The sequence below is a fragment of the Schistocerca cancellata genome, chromosome 3 (genome assembly GCF_023864275.1).
Source record: "Schistocerca cancellata isolate TAMUIC-IGC-003103 chromosome 3, iqSchCanc2.1, whole genome shotgun sequence".
Taxonomy (NCBI): Eukaryota; Metazoa; Arthropoda; class Insecta; order Orthoptera; family Acrididae; genus Schistocerca; species Schistocerca cancellata.
Genome location: NC_064628.1, coordinates 327991593 through 328015944, shown reverse-complemented (window position 1 = coordinate 328015944; position 24352 = coordinate 327991593). Strand labels below are relative to the sequence as shown.

Below are 24352 nucleotides of genomic sequence, written 5' to 3'. Positions count from 1 at the left end.
CAGAAGAAGATGGTCAAATGGCCGGTGAGCCTTAACTATATGAAGATGGTATCTGTTCTTTCATACATGTCCAAAAGAACAAATACCATCGGTGACCATTCAGCTCGTTAGAATGAAATTACAATGAAATGAATACCCGTAGCTGCATAAGGCGTTAACATAAGTCAACGGGGACAGCTGAAAATGTGTGCCCCAACCGGGACTCGAACCCGGGATCTCCTGCTTACATGGCAGACGCTCTATCCATCTGACCATCTTCTGCTGTGCGGATGCACAAACAGTGCCCGAACTCTTATGGGAATTGGCGATATAGCCGCAAGTAATGAGTATAGTGGGCAGGGGCACTATGTATGTAGCGCGGGACAATAAGTTGGCAATGTGGTTCTCACGGGAGGCGTGCCAGAGATAAGTCCCTGCAGTCGCACTATTCTCTGTGTCCTCGGTGGCTCAGATGGATGCCGACACAGTGACTCAGCGTGTTCGGTCGGAGGGTTAGCTACACTCTGTAACAAAAAAAACTGAGTGAATGGATCAACGAAGAACCTACAAGGGTGTCATCGGACGTCCGCCTCGAACAAACTCAACGAATAATATCGAACGAAATGAGATAAAAAAAGATGGATAGATGAAAGCAGGAGATCCCGGGTTCGAGTTCCAGTCGCGCCACACATTTTCAACTGTCCCCGTTGACTTACATCAACGCCTGTATGCAGCTAGGGGTAATAGCGTAGTGATCATTGGAATAAGAAAAGAAAGCTTAGAGCGCGAACTGAATCACGTGGACAGTCTCTTTTTTTTCCCTAACACAATACGCGAACTGAACACAACAGATCTTCAACACTGGTACGAAGTTCCCCCGAAGTATTGTGCAGTGGTTGGCGAGTAGATGTCGACCGATTTGGTGCTGTTGGGACAGTGAATCAGAAATAACATTCTAAGATCGAAATGGAATTTTTCTGTTCGACTGTTACTAATAAAAACAGTTTATTCACTTATTATTAATACAGAAGGATGTGGCCGAACTGGTAGCAGAATAGAACGTAACGAAGTACGATCGGTTGACTGTAATTGTGGAACTGCTGTTGACGAACTGGGGTGTTTTAGTGGAGATAACATCTTTGGCAATGATTAAAACGCTGGTGACGCCCTACGCCAGTAACAGCTCATGTGACTGAAAACAACACTCAGTGTGTACGAAACAGCTCAGCTTGCATGAAGGGCAAGAGGCTGTAAACGCAGTATGTTGTGAAAGGTTTTCAGGTATCATTTGCTCTTCGTTTCAGGAGAAAGAAATACTAGAGTTTAACGTCCCGTCCACAACGAGGTCACTAGCCACCGTCCAGAACTCGTATTGAGCAATTTAAGGAAACTAAATCTGGACGTCCAGACGAGGAGTTGAACCACCGTCCTTGTGAATGGGCGTACAGTATCAAGACATTGCGCAACTCGCTCCGTTTCCTCCACAGACATCAGCCACGAGAATAATAACGCGTGGAACGTCTGTATTGAGCAGTATAGCGTTCGAGGAAGGCTTTCTTCTAGTTTAATTATCCAAAATGACAGTCACAATCACATTATTTATTTTGCCGCCAACCGGTTTCAGCCTTTGATGGGGTCGTCTTCAGGGCAATTTATACTGTAAAGTTATAATATTAGTAAGTAATCATGTACGTAATGTACAAGTAATTAGTCGAAGTTACATAAATAAACAGAGTTTTATACCCATCTGGTCGCTCGCTGGAGTCGTTGCCCTGCCTGTGCACGGTTGGTAACTGTGAATGGTTGGCTCTCTGCATGAGCTTAAATTTGTTTATCTCCATACAAGTATGTTGTCTAAAAATTTTCCGCTAGTTTCTCTGAAGCGGGTGGCAGAATAGTTCACTCTCCCCAAAATATAGCGAAGAATTACGGAAAGGTGCTAAAAAAGGACGACTGGGGTTTGACATTATAAAAGACAAGGGTAGCGTCAGGATCCGTCAGGGAAGTGTGACAGGACCACTGTTATTCCTTATACCGCGTGTACCTCCTCAGAGTCGTCATTTTCTCACGTGTTTCTCCAGACATGTGCAATTCCGTTTTTAATTGTGCAGGTGGAGTCAGCCCACTGTCAACAGAAGGCATTGGTTTGTTTCCCGTTACAAAGAAAATTATTTTTTTTAACTCTAAAGTTCACGTGTCCTTTCGATAGAATTAATCTCTATTGGTCCAACACGGCCAGGGGTCATCGGCTGGTAAGTAGTTTTCAATGTCAATAAACGTAACCTAAGCCGTATAATTTACGCTGAAAGCAACCAGTTTCGGCAATTTATTTTGTCATCTTCAGGCCCCTACATAATAAAAGAATATACATTTAGTATATAAGGGTGTACAAAGCAAGTGTACAGGAACTGACGGGTAATCACAATACTGCGTGAGCTTAAAAATGAATGTAGTAGCGTTAAATCAAATCCTTGTGTACATCTAGCACATAGACTAAAACCATGTGTACATATTTGTTAGGCATAAAACTCCACAGATTCACAAGGCAACATGTAAATTCATTAAAAAGATCAGAAATAGACAGTGTACAATCAAAAGCTCCGTTGAATCAAAGCTCGTCTGTTTTTTGTATTTTTTATATAAAATGGTATAAAATTCTTTTATATGAGGAACCGCCTAGTATTTATGAGTACTAACCTTTATTTAAAGTAAAATGTCACACAGTAAGCTAAGAAATACAATAGTATTCATATTTACAGCCTAGGCCTTATCACGGATGGTAAGACAAGTAGTTGTCACAGCATCAAAAATAACTTGATGCAAAACCCAACAGCAGTCGACATGTTAAGAGAAAATAGCACGCATAGCGAACGCTAAGAATATTAACAACTATCTTGTGGTCTAGGTTATACAGCAAATCGGAACAAAAAGATATGATTTGTTTTTCTTTATATCACGTAACAGGTCGGCATTACCACAGTAAAACAAACCAACAAGAATGTCAAATCGTACGTAAGCAAGGCGAGTCCTCTAAGTTGTCGGCTGTGTGTCTGCAGCGTAGTTTGGAACTGATTGTGTTCCGTTGCGCTGATTCTGTTACGTGCTGCAAATATGTCTACTTCGTCCAAATGTAAAACAGTTGGTCATTTGTGGATTGCGCCATCTTTAGTTTGACAAAGGTTAGCCTTTGTCAGAAACAAATGCCAAAAATATGGCATCTACTGCTTCAACAGGAGCAATTTTAGTCATTGTATGTGACAGAAATAAGTAATACCTTCTCTTACACCAAGACTTGATTAGCGAAATGATTGTTCTAATGCTCCGAATTTTTATCGTGGATAGAAGAAACTCAAACCTTTGTGCTGTCATCCCGTTTCATGTCCCCTTAAATCATCTTATGGGGCACTGGTTTGATGGAAACGGTATCAGTGGGCACAGAACAATAATAATAATAATGTACTGCCTCAGATTTATGACTCTTTCTACACACCTGTGACTGTTGTAAGTCACAATTGTCAGAGGTTATGTCTATTTAAAGACTTAGGCGTTTAAAAAAATTGGTGTTCGGCTTTTTAATACGTAGTCTGACGTTGCACAGACAACAGTTTCAGGATTTAAATCACAATTCGAAAGAGCAAACTGTGATTTTTCTTGTCGGTAGCGTATCTTGATGACGTTAGTAGCGGCGTTGCTATCTTTCAAGGAATACTTTCGCGATAGCAAAATCGTGGGTGTGAATTTTTCATCGTACCAACGCCGCTTTCCCGCGCTTCATCGCTCAGATAGTACCGCTAATTCCCGCATAAAGCTGTTGTAAATCACTTTTGATCCGTTTATCTTCGCCCAGTCGGTATTGCTAATTGTATGATGAGGCGGTGGACTTAAATCGTCTTTTGTGTCCAGAGGATCAGGAATGCATTTGTTCGATTACGAAACAGTCACAGCGCGGTCCATAGTTTCGAAAGTGTTGTGGGTATAAAACGTGACAGGCCGTGACGGCACGGGGGTCTGTCTCACACAGTATCTGCGCGAGTGCGGATGCGGTGGGCAGCTTGGCGTTTGATATTAAAAATAAGACTGCTGTCTTTTGTTGAAGGCTGCAGCCAGTGTGCATTTGTGCTACCCACTGCGACCGTTTGAAGAGCGGACTGCTGTACTTTGCTACTCAACCTGAAAGATGGGAGCAGCAAGGGAACCAGGAAATGAAGAGAAAGGCCACGGAGGGCTGACAGAAGCCGAGCTGGATCTCATTGATACTACAGGTAAGCTCGAGTGGAACAACAACTTAAATTTTTATTTCAATTACGAGGGGAAGAATATGTGCGTCTGGTTATGTAGAAAATTTACTGCCGGCTTGGCGTACACATTGTGAGTGTTACAGGCAGCGGTTCGAAACGTGGTCAGACAGCTGCTGGGTTGTTAAATAAGGAACATACTGTGGCTGCAAGGTATAACTTCATTTTTGGTGACTAAAAGCTCTCAGTCGCTGCATTTTATGACTTCAAAATTTTTTCCTGTCAGGCAAGTGTCGGGACACATGCCCATCTTCAGAGGCACACTAGCCAAGGCCCTGCTTCGTTGAATATACCTGTTTTCGTCATATCATCGAGTTAAGAGACGTCGGGCATAGCCACTGCTTGGATGGATAAGCGCCTGGTTACGTCACGAGCTGTTGGCAGGAGGGATGGTGCTGCAGAGTCGCTGATCATTAGTCTTTGCGGCAATGTCCTGGATTCAGTCCCAAACGTCTTCGCGGTGACAGGTGGAACGAGGGCATGTGACACTGTTGATTATGAGCCGTCCGTCATATGTGGACGTTAAGTTCGGTGGCCTCCTTGGTGCTATTCGAGAGGGGTGAGGAGACTATGTGCCTGTACCTGTTTCCACCCTCTCCCTTCTCTCATCATCATCCAACATGAGCGGGACGCTGCACTACACACACACACACACACACACACACACACACAGACACACACACACACACACACACACACACACACACACACACACACACACACACACACATTACAGTCACCGAAACTTACGCGATACATTTAAACACTCAAAAATCAGACTTCGCATAGGAAAGGTACCATTGTGCGGGAAGGAATCGTAAAGCCTTTCTCGTTAGGTGGCTGAACCTTCCCGTCGGGCATCTCATAGCCAATCGCGCCATACGACTTTACATATTAGAGGCATACTACGGAAATTGTTACTTCATCTGAACAGTCTCTAAGAAACGCCCTACAGACGATGGTACACACGCATATGGCAGCATACACAATCGATTTTACACTACTGTTGGTGAAAATGGGAACACCAAGATTAAAACATGTGATTACAATGAAATTTATACAAAAGACCAGAATTACAGAACTATAAATGTGTGCGAATTCCTAAGGGACCAAACTGCTGAGGTCATCGGTCCCTAGACTTACACAATACTTAAAGTAACTTATACTAAGAACAACACACACACACACACACACACATGCCCGAGGGAGGACTCTATCCTCAGGCGGGAGGGGCCGCGCAATCGGCGACATTGCGTCTCTAACCGCAAGGCCACTCCGCGTAGCTCAGATCTATACACTGAGCTGCCAAAACCTTATGTCTACCGACCTACTATCGATATAAACCCGTCCAGGTGACAGCAGTTCACCTGGCGTGGAGTGACTGCTGATAGGGCACACGCACTGAGTATATAGTATCACTGAGGGTGCTGTATGTGTGTAGAAGGCGCAAGATCTGTTCTCGTTTGACTGAGCCAGATTGTGATGGCCGGAGGCTTGGCATGAGCCTTCAGGAAACTGTACGACTTTTCGGGTGTTCGAGGAGTACTGTGGTGAGTGTCTTAAACACTGGCGAAACCAAAGTGAAGTCACGTCCAGACGTCGCGGCGTTAGGCAGCCACGCCTCATTACAGATGTCGGACGTCGTAGGCTGGACAGACTGATACAACAGGACAGGCGGCGAATGTGGTGGAACTAACATCAGCCATTAATACTGGGTAGAGTACAAGAATGTCTGAGCACACAGTGCCGGAGTGGCCGAGCGGTTCTAGGCGCTACAGTCTGGAACCGCGATACCGCTACGGTCGCAGGTTCGAATCCCGCCTCGGGCATGGATGTGTGTGATGTCCTTAGGTTAGTTAGGTTTCAGTAGTTCTAAGTTCTAGGGGACTGATGACATGAGAAGTTAAGTCCCATAGTGCTTAGAGCCATTTGAACCATTTGAACTCCTATTGATGGGCCTCCACAGCAGACGACCCATGCATGTGCCAATGTTAACACCACGACACCGGCAACTACGACTGAACTTCGCACGTGACCATCGGCACTGGACGCTGCCGCAATGGCAGAGCGTTGCATCGTCTGATGAATCCCATTACCTTCTTCATCATGCCGATGTGAGGCGTGAGTCTGTCGTCTTCCAGGGGAACTGCTCCCTGACACCTATGCTATGTAACGGAGACAAGCTGGCGGCGGCTGCATTATGCTCTGGTGAACATTCACGTGGGCATCCATCGGTTCAGTGGAGCTCGCGCAAGGCAAGGAGTATCGTACACTGGTTGCAGACCACTAAACCCCTTCATGACGATCTTGTTCCCCGATGGCAGTGGAATTTTTCAGCAAGACAATGCACTATGTCCAAGGCCAGGAGTGTGACGGAGTGTTTCGAGGAACACAATGGCGAGTTCAAATTGGTGTTCTGGCTCCCGAACTGGCCAGATCGGAACCCGATCGAAGACATCTGGGATGTGATTCAACGTTGCGTCAGAGCTCATCGCACCCCTCCCCGGAATTTACAGGAGTTAAGTGATTTGTATGTGAAGATGTGGTGCCAACTCCCTCCAGCGATCTACTAAGGCCTCACTGCTTCCACGCAGATATGTGTCGCCACAGTTATCCTTGCCAAAGGTGGACATACTGGTTTTTAGGTATGTGGTCATAATGTTCTGACTAACCAGTGTACACGCGCTTTGACCATGCGAATACAGTATAGTGAAGCTGCAATGTGCTGCAACCAGGGCTGCTAGACGCCGTGGCATGGAATCAAAGAGGGCCTGGTTACGCGATGGGGAACACATTACCACACGATTTGTGGGAGCGTCCACAAAGCACCGACGGTGGTTATTGGAAGACCAGAACAAGCAAGTTGGTAACTGACCATATACCATACATGTTCCATGGATGAGGTGCCAGGCAAACGAGCAGGCTAGGATAACAGCGGTACATCGTTCTTAGAAGAAGGCTTGCATATTCCTCGCCATATGAGGATGGACATTTTCCATCTAAAATATGGAATGTGGAGATACCTGCAGGAGGGGCAGTGCCTCAGGGCCTAAAACTTTCCTGATGTAGCTGTTGCTATGCATACTGTCCTCGATACGTAGGACGTGGGATCGCAAGTTACAGCTAATAGCGAACCAAAACACCATATTAGACCTTCGACCGCTACACCACTCAACAATGCAGTCTGTCCGACTGCGTTCACCAAGGTGATGTCCAACAAGTACAGGGCCATTATTGTAGGACAGACGGAAGCGGGACACTACACTTCGTCATTCAGTACGCCAGTGACAGTGTCCAGGTGTCCACTGCAGTTTGAGATATTGGTGGTTTTTGGTCAGTGGAAACCGACACAGTACGATGCGTTCCACCAGTACAGCCCTCGGCAGATGGTTTCAAACCTTCGAAGCAGACATGTCCACACCTGTTGCAGTGCTCCAACGTCAAGCTGACACTGTGCACAAAGCAACTCTGTGGGTTACAGCTATGCACACAAGATGGTAGTCATTCTGTGCTGTGGTCGTAATGTGTGTTCCAGTACCCGCTCATTGATGTTTGACTTTCCTCTTCTATCCACTGGTTCTATACAAGCATCACTGTCATAGCAGCATTCTCTGTGCGAGCCACAATGTCATGGTACGAAAAACCTGTTTCCCTGAGTGCAATCAACCTTCCCTGTTCGAACTAACTAACATGCTGATATTGCGGCCCTTGACGTTACGAGATATTTCGTCACTTGCTTGCACGTTTCCACTTCGCTGGACGCTTCCGCACCGATTGAGCGTGGCGTAAGACTGACCTGTCCGATAACACAATAGAGGACGCTTCTGAGCCTACGTGAACGCCATCTCTCTGCAATCTTAATCACGTATCATGGTTTCACTGCTCTACACATTCTCCGATTTCGGAGTGATTCAGACGTTTCCTTCCAGGTGTCGCAATTTTCACAAACAGTAGTGGATGCGTGTCTTAGAGATTGTTTATACAACGCAACGATTTTTACACCTGGTCTCTGAGGATGGACGTGTGTCGCGATACTTGTCCGTCAGAATAAAATTTCAAAAATATGTTTTACGCAGCCGATGACGACTTCTAGTTGCCAAAAATAAAGTTCTTGAGTTTCGTGCACGCTGCTGAGCTCCAGGTTTATAAAACATTTATAAAACTGTACAATGTTAAAAAAAGTAGACTGGTTCTGTGTGGTCTGGCGAGATAGATTACGAGAGACCTAATACTCGTGCTAAAGAATTTAAAAAGTTTCGGCTTAACGTGCCCTTGAACATGCTTTTGACTCCTAGATACGGTACAACCACTACTCTGAAATCAAAATATTTTGTTGATCATTCAGATTAATTTTATACCCTTTGATAGTATTAGTCATTAACACTGTTTATTACATTCATATATTACTACAAATTTTTATACTCAGTATACAGATTGAAACTGTATCTAAGCGTCACGAAGGATTTAAATTTTAAAATAAGATGTTGAAATTTTTCTTATGTGTTCTCCATGACCAAGAGATAATAATGTGTTAACATATCACAATTTGTTTCGGTGCACGTATTTTATCCTCAAATGCTTTTGTAACTTACGTGGATCTATTTTGAGGTCTTCCATCACCATATCCTATACGTTTGTCGTGGTGTAGAAAAGTAAGCCTACAATTAATACTACTACGGATATAACGAAAGATAAAAGTGCTTTTTTGCATAAGTGATACTACATTCTCAGGATAGTAGCTTCCAAGGGGTGAAGTGGCAGATTCTGATTGAAGGTGTTTCTATCTTCTATCGCTAAAGGACCCATGTACGCATGGCGCAAACATTTTAATACTTTTTGCCAAACAGTACCCGTATTCCTTTATAGGCATAACAATTTGTGTGTCAATGTTTTCGCCTCCGTCTACTGCTGCGTCATATATCTTCAGTAAATTTTGCGAAATATTGCATCCTCTTTTGCTAATTTTTTTTCCAAATGCCGCTCTGTCTGTCATGAAGTTAGTCAGTCTTGGGTACTTGAGTAAATGTTCTGTTAACAGGTACTTCGCGTTTCTTACTTTCCGTGTACTTTATCTGCCACCTTTGAAGTTTAATATCGGTTCATGTCGCTCTTAGGTTACTTAAATACCAGTAATCTTCTGTAGCACTATAAATGTTTCCAATGTATCTTTTTCAGCTTTTGTTTTGCTTTTATTAACAGACTATCGCGCTCCAAATGTCTAGTTTGATGAATTTGATCAGTAATTCTGTGGCAACTTAAGATAGTAGTAAATCACTTTTGCCCACCAAACTCTCTTTGTCTGTATGACTGCTGTTTCTTAAGATTAAAAATAGATTTGTCCTGCCGCTTGTTACCTGGTGATAACTAGCTTAAAGAAACGATATGAAATATTTGTTTGAATTACGGGAAAAGATGTTCTGAAATCACTGTAATTAGTTTTATTTTCTGGATTCTTGGCCGTACATTAGATCATAATTCATTCTGTCAATTCACAATTTTCACATTGTTTTCCAGACAAGTAAGAGGTTCCTTTTTTGTAGATGCTGTTTGAAAATGTTATCTAAAATTAGATATCCCCAAGAGTCTGATACCGGCAATTTATTGTTTATCTCAGTATTATGATAGAGCCAGCTTATCTATTAAATTTAGTAATACTTTTAAAGCTTCTTAGCTGACCTTTTGCGAGTTTTGATACTTTTATCTATTGAGTCTCAATATTTACACACGTTAAAAGACTCATGTTAAAATTAAAGATATATCTAAAGAATAGGCATCTTGTGAGGAGTTGTATACAGGGCTATTACAAATGATTGAAGCGATTTCATAAATTCACTGTAGCTCCATTCATTGACATATGGTCACGACACACTACAGATACGTAGAAAAACTCATAAAGTTTTGTTCGGCTGTAGCCGCACTTCAGGTTTCCGCCGCCAGAGCGCTCGAGAGCGCAGTGAGACAAAATGGCGACAGGAGCCGAGAAAGCGTATGTCGTGCTTGAAATGCACTCACATCAGTCAGTCATAACAGTTCAACGACACTTCAGGACGAAGTTCAACAAAGATCCACCAACTGCTAACTCCATTCAGCGATGGTATGCGCAGTTTAAAGCTTCTGGATGCCTCTGTAAGGGGAAATCAACGGGTCGGCCTGCAGTTAGCGAGGAAACAGTTGAACGCGTGTGGGCAAGTTTCATGCGTGTATCTGGACATGCTGGAAAATTGGCTCATGCCACAACTGGAGACCGACAGCGCCGACTTCATCTTTCAACAGGATGGTGCTCCACTGCACTTCCATCATGATGTTCGGCGTTTCTTAAACAGGAGATTGGAAAACCGATGGATCGGTCGTGGTGGAGATCATGATCAGCAATTCATGTCATGGCCTCCACGCTCTCCCGACATAACCCCATGCGATTTCTTTCTGTGGGGTTATGTGAAAGATTCAGTGTTTAAAGCTCCTCTACCAAGAAACGTGCCAGAACTGCGAGCTCGCATCAACGATGCTTTCGAACTCATTGATGGGGACATGCTGCGCCGAGTGTGGGAGGAACTTGATTATCGGCTTGATGTCTGTGAATCACTAAAGGGGCACATATCGAACATTTGTGAATGCCTAAAAAAACTTTTTGAGTTTTTGTATATGTGTGCAAAGCATTGTGAAAATATCTCAAATAATAAAGTTATTGTAGAGCTGTGAAATCGCTTCAATCATTTGTAATAACCCTGTATTTGTTGAACTATGACGAGTTTGAAATATCGGCGAAAGGACGACTGACAATTCAGCAGCTGCAATGAGCTAACGTATACCTATAACGGTGGTTGCTTTTAAAGATTCCATCAGTCAGTATAAAGTGGGGCTGTCGATGACGTCTGACGACGCAGCTCATTATCATGATGCCTCTCGTCAAGTTTAGTGTGCCGAAACTCAGGAACGACTATCATACCGGCCTATTAACACCTCAGGATACTGCGGTCTACGAATTACGATCGTGAAAGCTGGATTGGCAGCAGGTGATACTTTAGGACTTGTCCCATCCTGCATCGGATTACACATAGCACGAATGTGTGCAGTGTACAGTGGTACACTCGATTAACTACCTTAAACCAACTCAGCTGCTGTCAGCTGTGCGTGATCCCAAAATCGACTGTTGCCGCTCAGAAATCGTAACTGCTGAAGTTTCATCGCAGTTCTACTGATACCGCATTCTTGCTGCCCTAGCTGTGTGCCGCACATATCATCGAGTGCATACATGAAGCTGTGGGCAACAACGTGCACAGCAGTAGGTAACGTAACAGGGGTATTTCCATCGCGCGTCATGCTGCAGTCTGTAGAAACGTGGAACGCGTCTTATTCATTGAACAAAATTGACCCTAGCAGTTTGCAAAAATTACAAGCCCAGTGCACAAGACCAAACCCTGGCATAGATGTTGGGGAAAATGAAGTGAGAATCTGGAGAACACAGTTAACCGTTGGAAGTTCTTGGACGTAGTAGCAGTCGTCGTCGGGGGAATTGGCAGATCGTAGCTGATGAACAGTGAGAGCATAAATTTGCTGGCACTCTCCTTACGTGACCCTGATGATAGTGCTTTGGAACGCTACATGGCACTACTAGGGTGAGGTCAAGGGTCCTCGTATCTGCCTGCCATACAGGGTACCTGTGGTCAGTTGCTGGTACTGTTGGAGATTTTTCCTTGGTTGCGGGTTGGTACGTTGTGTACTTAGCCTCCTGAGGCCAACTGAGAAGCTGCCTGAATGAAGGAGTGACGGTGCCGAGGTGTGACAACGGCCGACCCTGTGTCCCGTCACACCACTTCCAAGTGACACCAGTGTTAGAGGAAGACAATGGCTCATCAGCGTAGCGTTGGTACTTGACGCCTTATCGTGTAGTATTGGTCCTAGTTGGACAAAGTCACTCACATTCTATCTCCCATTACAACAAACATACGTTTTGCATTATGAGTACTGTGGAGTTAAAAAAAAGAAAAAAACTAACAGAATGATATCACTTTACTTGTCAGTAATTGATTAAAGGCATTAACTATGGAAAAAAAGGACAGGAGAATGAAATGGGGTAACAGATTATGAGGTTGAATTTTTTGGTGTACTGAGATTTTTAGGAAGGAAATCCTTATTGCAAGCGATGATAATTTAGATTTCTTATGGAAAAGGAAATGTACAAATCTTCTAAAGTTAAGCTGAAAGTTGATCCAGAGTCAAGCGCATTTAAAATGGAAGGACTTTACCTGAGAGGGATACTAATTCGTGTGACATGTGTTGAGGACTGGGCATTGGTAAACCGGTTGCATTAACCCTATCTCATCATATGACGAGCTGTAGTAGCGTCAAGTTAATGCTGGCATTCAAATCGTAGGGCGAGCTGAGGCTCACAGAAGGAACACTTCAGTACATGAAAGCATGAAGAACGCTTTGTGGCTAATATACAGGTTTAAATGTGTTCTAATAGGAAGCTTAGGCCGTGTATGTCACGTGGTAGCTGATCTTAGTAAACAAAGTGAAAAAGCAGATGGGTAGCGTACATGTGCAAGACCAGATGACAGCTCTCCTCTCAATCATGCAACGCCCAGTGATGGTGTATAGAAAGATATTTTGTATTTCTTGATACGTTTATTTTCAACCCCTTCTTTGTGAATCACAATGTCACTGGGAAGAAGAAATGCACAGAAATAGTTAGAGCACAGCTACTTAAGTACTATAATCGCGGGTGACCGTCAGCGAATACCACCACTATGTGACTTCAGGCAAAAACATGGACTCATTTTCCGATACACGTACCACCAACAGAGAAGAAAAAAAAAATTCATAAAAGTCATAAAAAAGTGACTTTTGTGCTGCTCAAGAGGAACATGAAGTGAAAGTGCGGCAGTGAGAAAGTGTGGTGCTCTATATACACAAGGGGATGTAAAATGAAGACGAGGCTTGTGGGGAGGAAAGTATGCAAACTCTTAATTTCTTCAGAAGAAACTGCCGCAACTGTTAATATCCAATGCCTTCATTGAAAAATGTTTGCATTTGCCTACAGAACTATATTTGTGCCTAGGCGGGTATATTTTCGTCCAAAGAAAATCGAAGCACACGGCTCTCTTTCTTCAGGCCTCCAAAAATGTGGAAATTTCATGGAAAAAGAGCGGGACTGTGTGGAAGATGTGTTAGGGCTTCCCAGCGAAACGTCTGCAACACACTCGAAACAGCCTTGCAAACAACAGCATGATGCAGTTTGTCAACATGGCTCGGAGTTTGGGCTTGATAGCGCGCTTTAATTTTTGCAAAGTGTTCACATCCCACGGTGAGTTAGTAGTGCCGTCATGTTCCGTAAAGTCAACCAGCATACGGGTTCTTGCAGTCAAAAAAGATCATCATGACTTTCCCAGAACTGTTATTTTGAGTACCCTCCAGAAGATTATCTGGGAAGCCCTTACACGTCATCCATAAATACTCTGCCTCTCCTCATGCGATTTTGTAGGAAAGGATGTTATGATAATAAAGACACGTTTCAGGTACGAATATCATACAGAAATTTGAAATAGTAGTAAGCTTGCTTCAATTATGTTGCAGTAATGAAATGCATATAATTTTATAATCTGTTCTATTTTTTATATCTTCTGCAGATTAGACTGGTTGTTTTTGTAACATAAGAAATCACAAATGTGCTTTTAGCTAGAGGAAATTGCATTTTCAGTACAGCTTTACTCCAAAACTCCATGGAATGGCTATTACACTACTGGCCATTAAAATTGCTACGCCAAGAAGAAATGCAGATGATAAACGGCTATTCATTGGACAAATATATTATACTAGAACTGACATGTGATTACATTTTCACGCAATTTGGGTGTATAGATCCTGAGAAATCAGTACCCAGAACAACCATCTCTGGCCGTAATAACAGCCTTGATACGCCTGGGCTTTGAGTCAAACAGAGCTTGGAAGGCATGTACAGGTACAGCTGCCCATGCTGCTTCAACACGATACCACAGTTCATCAAGAGTAGTGACTGGCGTATTGTGACGAGCCAGTTGCTCGGCCACCAATGACCAGACGTTTTTAATTGGTGAGAGATCTGGAGAATGTGCTGGCCAGGGCAGCAGTCGAACATTTTCCGTATCCAGAAAGACCCGTACAGGACCTGCAACATGCGGTCGTGCATTATCCTGCTGAAATGTAGGGTTTCGCAGGGATCGAATGAAGGTAGAGCCACGGGTCGTAACACATCTGAAATGTAACGTCCACTGTTCAAAGTGCCGTCAATGCGAACAAGAGGTGATCGAGACGTGTAACCAGTGGCACCCCATACCATCACGCCGGGTGATATGCCAGTATGGCGATGACGAATACACGCTTCCAATGTGCGTTCACCGCGATGTCGCCAAACACGGATGCGACCATCATGACGCTGTAAACAGAACCTGGATTCATCCGAAAAAATGACGTTTTGCCATTCGTGCACCCAGGTTCGTCGTTGAGTACACCATCGCAGGCGCTTCTGTCTGTGATGCAGCGTCAAGGGTAACCGCAGCCATGGTCTCCGAGCTGATAGTCAATGCTGCTGCAAACGTCGTCGAACTGTTCGTGCAGATGGTTGTTGTCTTGCAAACGTCCCCATACGTTGACTCAGGGATCGAGACGTGGCTGCATGATCCTTTACAGCCATGCGGATAAGATGCCTGACATCTCGTTTGCTAGTGATTCAAGGCCGTTGGGATCTAGCACGGCGTTCCGTATTACCCTCCTGAACCCACCGATTCCATATTCTGCTAACAGTCATTGGATCTCGACCAACGTGAGCAGCAATGTCGCGATACGAGAAACCGCAATCGCGATAGCCTATGATCTGACCTTTATCAAAGTCGGAAACGTGATGGTACGCATTTCTCCTCCTTACACGAGGCATCGCAACAACGTTTCACCAGGCAACGCCCGTCAACTGCTGATTGTGTATGAGAAATCGGTTGGAAACTTTCCTCATGTCAGCACGTTGTAGGTGTCGCCACCGGCGCCAACCTTGTGTGAATGCTCTGAAAAGCTAATCATTTGCATATCACAGCATCTTCTTCCTGTCGGTTAAATTTCGCGTCTGTAGCAAGTCATCTTCGTGTTGTAGCAGTTTTAATGGTCAGTAGTGTAGTTATAGATAAGTACATCTCATGAGATAGCACTTACCAAGGTATGACACAAAAACCTCGTTGTGTACTGTGTACTGAACAGGGGACCTAGAAAATACGGAAACGCTTTGTGCCGCCTTGGCCCTCAGTGGTTCACAACCCCACAACAGGCCACAGCAGACTACTCACCTCACCGCCGCCCCACCCCGAACCAAGGGTTATTGTGCTGTTCGGCCCCAAGTGGCCCGAATGACTCATACGGGACGAGTGTAACCCCAAATGTTTGCGTAGTAGAGCAATTATGGTATACGCATACGTGGACATAGTGTAACTGAGGAGGAATAAGGGGAACCAGCCCGCATTCGCCGAGGCAGATGGAAAACTGCCTTAAAAACCACCTACAGGCTGGCCGACACATCGGACCTCGACACTAATCCGCCGGGCGGATTCGTGACGGGGGGCGGCACGCCTTCCGCTCGGGAAGTAGCGCGGTAGACCGCTCGGCTAGCTAGGCGGGCAAAACCACATAACTTACAAGTGATAGGAGTAGTAAATCTGTTTAGAAACCGACTCACTTTGACCTTTAACTGTCTACTGAAGGTTATCATATGCTTGTCATGTACCCAGTCCCATGTGTTAGTTGTAAATGTAGCCCTTATCTAACATGTGACAAGTCACATCACCCATATCAATGATGCCATCATCATCATTTAACAAATTATACCCACACCTCTCCCTCCTATCCTCTCCCCTCTCTCCCATCTTCAGCCAATCAGAGTGTAGTATTTGGGAGGCCATTAAAATAAATAAAATCACACTGCAGCCCCAGAACAGTTGTCTTGGCTGTGCTCAAAAATCTCTGAACGATCGAAAATTTTTGCATCATGTAAAAAGTATTACCCAAAAATTACATAACAGATGTAACTTGTAGAATTTTTACATGTAAAATATATCATAAACTTACAGGTTTAACAGAGCTTGTGAATGTCCATAGTTCGGCCTCTGTAGCATACTTGGTGGAAGACACAACAGACCCTCAAATTAAATATTTTCTGCATCTAGATTGTTATTTAATGCTTGTTAAGTGCGACAATGTTACTTCAACCTAAAATGTCTGAAAAATAGGTCCATAACGCAGCAATACAACGCTTAGATCAATTTTGCAATGTTATTTTGACACACACAAACACACACACACACACACACACACACACACACAACTGTCGAAATTGATGCCTAAAACATGATTTGGACTCTCATACTAAGTGCTCCAATGATATTTCCATGTCTAAATTGTTAGAAAACGCGCATGATGAAAATAACTTCCTAAGCAGGTAGCTAACACTCCACTTTTAATTCTAAACGGTACGATGTTCCAAAATGGACATGACCATATCCATAAGTGTAGAGACACACGTTGGATAAAATACTATGCTAAGCAGTTCAAATGGCTCTGAGCACTATGGGACTTAACATCGATGGTCATCAATCCTCTAGAACTTAGAACTACTTAAACCTAACTAACCTAAGGACATCACACAACACCCAGTCATCACGAGGCAGAGAAAAATCCCTCACCCCGCCGGGAATCGAACCCGGGAACCCGGGCGTGGGAAGCGAGAACGCTACCGCACGACCACGAACTGCGGACTGCTAAGCAGTCAGACACCCAAACAAACAGGTAATCTGAATTAGTGGCATCTACTGGAAGAATCTAGTTTATTTCATTTTTGTCAAAGTGACACATCCTCCTTTAGTCATGTTGGATCTACATGAACACTCAGCTAATTACAGAATGAGTATTTCAAAAAATGTGTGTGAAAGCGTATGGGACTTAACTACTAAGGTCATCAGTCCCTAAACTTACACACTACTTAACCTAAATTATCCTAAGGACAAACACACACACCCATGCTCGAGGGAGGACTCGAACCTCCGCCGGGACCAGCCGCACAGAATGAGTATTTCACTCTGATATGTTAGTTAGTTACATGTTTCATAGGTCATTTGAACAATTATTTCATAGAAATGATATGGAACAGGTCAGTTTACAAAATATGTATACGTGATTAGTGTTAACATTAATGAACACATTGTTATTTCACTCTTGGTCGGGCAACTACACTTAAAAACAAAGTATCAAACTTGTTGTCAGTTATTAAGTAGAAATTCGTCAATGAAATGGAAGGGGCTGCTTTGTTACCTGCCAGAAATTTTGTGTTATTAGGAAAATGATCAATGTTTTTTTATTTTTCAAACTTTAGGGAGGGTCCATTTTCTGATCACCATTTCATAATTCTTCGGAAAGTGTCATTTACCATCTTTTCCGTTTCTTTCTCTCTAATGGGATTTATTATAGCACTAGTATTGTGTGCAAAAAGTATCATTTCTGCTTGTTGAATGTCAAGTGATAGGTGATTCAAATGTATATAAGGAATAGGAGTGGACCAAAAATTGAACCCTGTGGGCCTCCGTTTGTGATTTCTCTCCACTCTATCCTTCCAACAGTGTACTAATTACTCAGCGCAACTTATTACATTATGTTTGCTAAGTACAATTCTAACCAGCTGTGTGTAAAGCTGTTAATTCTATAAAACTTCAGTTTTTCTGAGACAGTAACATGATCTACACAATCACACGTTTTGAAAAATCAAAAGAATAGCAGCTGGAAACAGTTTGTTATTTTAGGCTTGTACTACTTGATGAGTGAATGTTAAAATAGCATTCTCAGTCGAGCAGCTCTCCTGGAATATAAAATGGCGATATGTTAAGTAAATGGTTCCCATTGCAGTGTGAAAGTACTCTTGAGTACATTAATTTTTCGAATCTTTTGAAAAAACATATCAGTAAAAAAACTGGACGATAGTAGTTTAAATCTGTCTTGTCACCTTTATTATGAAGCGGTTTCTAATGAAGCTTTCTGGTGGATTGTAACCTTGCACTGGACTGCGACTCTGATCTAATACCTTTGCCTTTGATGGGAAAATGCTCTACCTATTGAGCCATCCGAGCACGACTCATGACACGTCCCTGTATAGGAGATATTAGTTTCGCCCAACATTGATGATAGATAGATAAACCTGGGTGGTTCTCGACATTATCGGTTACAAGATGTCCTTTATCAGTGTGTTTCGATAAGTACTCGTAGGGACGTCATCCTAACTAAACAAATTCATCCAACCATGTAACTTTCTGAATACTAATCTTATACGCAACGAATCAAAATTTGGAACAGAAAGACACAAGCACATGTTGTTGACCTCTGACAACTTTCTTTATTATCATGGACTTACTACGCTGCGTCGCCATACAAATATAACTAGGGCTTATGTCCCTTTGTATCCTGAAAGAACGAATTAAATCATGATGTGACATGACCTGGTGGGCTTGAATAATTCAGATCACGGTCGAATAACTGAATATCCTTTATGTGAGATGTACAGAGTGACTCGTAATACTTCTTCATGAATGAGTAGAGCAACAATAAAAGAAACTTCCTGGCAGATTAAAACTGTCCGGCACACAGTTTTAATCTGCGAGGAAGTCTCATATCAGCGCATACTCTGCTGCAGAGTGAAAATCTCATTCTGGAATAATAAAAGAACTGGTGTAATCAGTCACAGATGTTCTTCTGGGCTAACGATACAACTTGACTGTAAACAGTAGGACACACTCATTACAATTTGTAATGGGACTACCATCTGATTTTGTAATATTCAGATATGCATTATTATGAGATTTTCATGGTTGCACAAAAAAATACAAATTCTATGAATTGCCCATACTATTTATTTACGCAATTTATGGACATGCTTTCCAGTAGATAATTTGAAATGCACACGTAAATGCTTTTCATTACTGAAGAAAACTTTTCCTCGCTTACACAACGTTCGGCGCATGTGGTATTTCAGATAAGATCAAGGCTCGGTACATCCTGGTTGTGCTGGGCATGAGCGGAATCGCCATCCTGTACTCGCTGCGAGTCAACCTGTCGGTGGCCATCGTGTCCATGGTGAACAACACGGCCATCTCCAGCGGCAGCTCCGGCAGCGACAACAACACCTATGGGGAGGACACTTGCCCGCCAGCCGGCGGCGCCGAAGTGGTCTACCGCGAGGTGAGTCCCCCGGCTCCTCTGCCCGCAGGGCTATCCAGGCACGCTCAGTTCAGAACGCATGCCAACCTGAACCATGTAAGCGGTACGTTTGGGTCGGGATTGCGACATTTCGCCTCGACCTCAAGGGCTCGGTACGAGGAAGGAACGAAGATTGGGTGTAACGTCCCATTGACATGGAGGTCCTTAGAGACGGAGCGCAAGCTCGGATCGAGTCAAGGGTGGTTAAGGAAATCGGCCGAGCCCTTTCAAAGAAACTATTACGGCCCAGTGCATGGGGAGAGGTGTTGAACCTTAAGGGTGGTCCATCTGAAGTTTCGGATGAGATTATCTCGAAAACTATACATCGGGTAAAAATAGTGGGTAAGACAAGTTCGTAAGCTCAAAGGGGGGCATCAAATGATACTACACGTGGCCTCCAGCCCCCGCCCCCTTGGGTGGGGTGGGGTGGGGGGAAACTTAAGAATGTTAAATGGAAACACCCATTTTTATTGCAGATTCGGATTCTCCATAAAAAGTAATCAAGTTTTGTCTGAAACATTTTTTAAACCATTGACAGATGGCGCTGAAATCGAGAAAAAAGTAAAATTGGGGAAGAACTCCGATTTATTTAGAATTATCCGAGAAAGACGCATCAAATCGATAAAAAATGTGCACCAATTCTTTCATTCAGTAAGTAATGCCATTAATATACATAGACAAACGTCCTTGCTGATGCTTCACATTTGATGCTTGTTCTGTGCGCCGGCAAAGTTTCGAACCTATCGGCATATGGCAGAACCGTAGCACAGCATCAAAACAGCGTCGACAAACGACCCATGTTAAAAGCAGTGAACTGTTATTGAATTCTTGCGTGCAGTAAAAGAAACCGTGGTGACCATCCATTAACGTTTGTGTGCAGTCTACGGCGATGCTGCAGTTATTAGGAGTACACTTGGGTGATGGGTAAAGAAAATTACAGCCTCAGGAAATGCACAAACTGACCTCCATGTTCAGCCACGCTCGGGACGTCCTGTCACAGCCACTGCCCCATACATGCTGAATGGCTTTTGACACTGTGCCACACAAACGGCTTGTAGTGAAATTGTGTGCTTATGGGATATCGTCTCAGTTATGTAACTGAATTTGTGGTTTCCTGTCAGAGAGGTCACAGTTCGTAGTAATTGACGGAAAGTCATCGAGTAAACCAGAAGTGATTTCCGGCGTTCCCCGAGGTAGTGTTATAGACCCTTTGCTGTTCCTTATCTATATAAACGATTTAGGAGACAATCTGAGCAGCCGTCTTCCGTTGTTTGCAGATAGGGCTGTCGTTTATCGGCTAATAAAGTCGTCAAAAGATCAAAACATATCACAAAACGATTTACAAAAATATCTGAACTGTGCGAAAATTTGTAGTTGACCCTAAATAACGAAGAGTGTGAGGTCATCCACATGAGTGCTAAAAGGAATTCGTTAAACTTCGGTTACACGATAAATCAGTCTAATCTAAAAGCGTAAATTCAACTAAACACCTAGGTATTACAATTACGAACAACTTAAATTGGAGGGAACACATAGAAAATGTTGTGGAGAAGGCTAACCAAAGACTGCGTTTTATTGGCAGGACATTTAGAAAATGTAACAGATCTACTATGGAGACTGCCTACATCACACTTGTCCGTCCTCTTTTAGAATACTGCTGCGCGGTTTGGGATCCTTACCAGATAGGACTGACGGAGTACATCGAAAAAGCTCAAAGAAGGGCAGTACTTTTTATATTATCGCGAAATATGGGATAGAGTGTCACAGAAATGATACAGGATATGGGCTGGAAATCATTAGAAGAAAGGCGTTTCTCGTTGCAATGGAATCTTCTCACGAAATTCCAATCATCATATTTCTCCTCCGAAAGCGAAAATATTTTGCTGACATCGACCTTCATAGGGAGAAACGATCACCATGATAAAATAAGGGAAAGAAAGATGTAGGTGTTCGTTCTTTCCGCGCGCCTTACAAGATTGGAATAATAGAGAATTGTGAAGGTGGTTCGATGAACCTTCCGCCAGGCACTTAAATCTGATTTGCAGAGTATCCATGTAGATGTAGATGTAGAACCGTGCGGACGCCATTATTCGTGCCGGCCGGCGCATCCCAACTCGACAATTGGTTCTACAGTTGTTGGCCAGCATTGGGAGTGCGTCTGCAATGATCGAGACTCTCGCACATTCAAAGAGGTGTTCACGGTGGGTTCCAAGAATGCTCAGGGCGGACCATAAGATACAAAGAAAGGCCATTTCATCTGAATTGTTGGAATGTTTTGAGACCGACGGAGAGACCTTTCTGTCACGGATCTTTACGGGGACGAAAGCTGGGTGCACCACTTTGCGCTTTTACCAGCAGGGAATACATGCTCTCCCGCAACGTTGACGTACGGCCATAGAACGTGATGGAGACTACGTAGAAAAATAGGACATGGACAAGACGTGTTGATGGATATTGTCACCAAATTCTGACTCTTGACAGTAAATATGTTCTGAGAAAAAAAAACTGGGGCATTACTTATTGAACGACTGTTGTAAAAGCTTTCTTGGATACAATACGACTTCTTGCAGCTAAATTCTTGATGAGCTTCTAAGTCTTTTACTGTTTATCCGATGTTTTCCTTTTGTTAATATGTATTGCTAGAGATCCTCCCCGGCTTCGAACAGGTGACACTAATTGTCTACGGCATATGTGGCGTAGTGGTAATAGATTAAGCATGTACACAAACTTTTCTTATGAATCTATCTGTTCGTAAAAACCGTATCAAAATACCCACAGTAGTTCTTGAGATTATCTTTCACATACAGACAGAAAAATGCGCCAGGGAACCTTATTTTTGTTTTTTAAAATAACCTATGTCCTGTGAAAAAAAATACAGTTCAAACAACGAGGGTAGTAATGCTCTTATCGAAGTTCCATTTCTCTGATAAGTGTTAATAACTTCATCGTTTAAACTGTATGCGTTTGTTCACAGTGGAGGTCTTATTTCATGGAGCGAAGTAATGTATATTATTAACGCAGTTAGTGACTGAAAAGAAAAAGACTTAGCTGCTCATCGGTAATTTAACGGCAAGAAGTGTTTTTCAATATTCAGGAAAAGAAGGTATGCAGTTAGCTTTTTATTACGAAGGAGTGCTAGAACGTAATGCATCTCAAGTTTTTGTGAGGAAAAGCTTACAGCTTCGTAAATGAAACAAACGTTGTTAACATTACGCATCTTTGTTCTTCGTTTCTACATGTCCTGCAGCCCTCTGCCGCTAGAGAGCTCCGGACTTAAGCGTGTAACTTGGTGGTGTGTAAAGTAACTAGTCGTGAGAAACAGTGTGAGGAAATCGAGTTTCGAATTCGAAGAGTTCGTCCACATATGGAGCTACCTCTCTTTCAGCATTACAAGGCCAGAACACATACGAACTCTGCGACATTTGCAACCATCCGACGTCGTTGGTTTACTGTCGTCTATTATCTTCCATGCAGTTCCGACTTGGACCCATCCGATTTTCATCTGTTTCCGTAACTTAAAGAGCACTTTCGAGGAGTTCACGTTGATAATGATGAAGCGGTGCAACAAAAGTGAGGTTGTGGCTCCGTCAACGAATTGAAACATTCTGTAGTTCAAAAAAATGGTTCAAATGGTTCAAATGGCTCTGAGCATTATGGGACTTAACTTCTGAGGTCATCAGTAGCCTAGAACTTAGAACTACTTGAACCTAACTAACGTAAAGACATCATACACATCCATGGTCGAGGCAGGATTCGAACCTGCGACCGTAGCGGTCGCGCGGTTCCAGACTGTAGCGCCTAGAACCGCTCGGCTACCACAGCCGGCAACAATCTGTAGTGATCGTATCAGTAAACCGGTATGTCGTTGGGAGAAAGGTGTTCGTTGTCAGGGTGACTATGTTGAGAAATAAACAAACAGGCACGAAGAATGAAGATGTAGATCCTTAAAAATCTTAAAGAGATTCCACACGAAAAATTCGGAGGCATTACGTTTCAGAACCACCTCGTATTTGTGTTTCAGTCGCACAAGCAGAACCCTCGACGGACTATTTCACACGTCATTACTATCGTTATCAGAAAGATAAACGTCACGAGAAGAGCATTATTTTAGACAGGAAATGACGCCAAAGAAGGCGTCGGGTTCGACATTCGGTAAACATTTTAGGTTTTCGTTATGATGCCAACAACGTATATCTCACGTAAGGAACACAGGAATTAGATAATAAAGGTAACAGTGCGAACGGACGCGTATGGACAGTCATTTTTCCCTCGCTCAGTACGAGAATGGAGTAGGGAAGAAGACCAATAATGTTGGTACGATGTAGTCCCCGCCACGCACGGTGCAGTGGGTCCTGCGATAAATATGTACACTACTGGCCATTAAAATTGCTACACCACGAAGGTGACGTGCTACAGACGCGAAATTTAACCGACAGGAAGAAGATGTTGTGATATGCAAATGATTCACACAAGGTTGGCGCCGGTGGCGACACCTACAACGCGCTGACATGAGGAAAGTTTCCAACCGATTTCTCATACACAAACAGCAGTTGACCGGCGTTGCCTGGTGAAACGTTCTTGCGATGCCTCGTGTAAGGAGGAGAAATGCGTACCATCACGTTTCCGACTTCGATAAATGTCGGATTGTAGCCCATCGCCATTGCGGTTTATCGTATCGCGACATTGCTGCTCGCGTTCGTCGAGATCCAATGACTGTTAGCAGAATATGGAATCGGTGGTTTCAGGAGGGTAATACGGAACGCCGTGCTGGATCCCAACGGCCTCGTATCACTAGCAGTCGAGATGACAGGCATCTTATC

General features: G+C 43.4%; 1 protein-coding gene across 1 annotated transcript in view; it reads left to right on the top strand.

Moving 5' to 3' along the window:
- Window positions 1–4156: 4156 nt before the first annotated feature.
- LOC126176293 (sialin-like) overlaps window positions 4157–24352 on the top strand; it is a 78270-nt gene continuing 58074 nt past the window's right edge. The window contains exons 1-2 of the mRNA XM_049923444.1: window positions 4157–4241; window positions 19309–19514. Coding sequence (XP_049779401.1) covers window positions 4157–4241; window positions 19309–19514 — 291 coding nt within the window. The remainder of the gene's footprint in view (window positions 4242–19308; window positions 19515–24352) is intronic.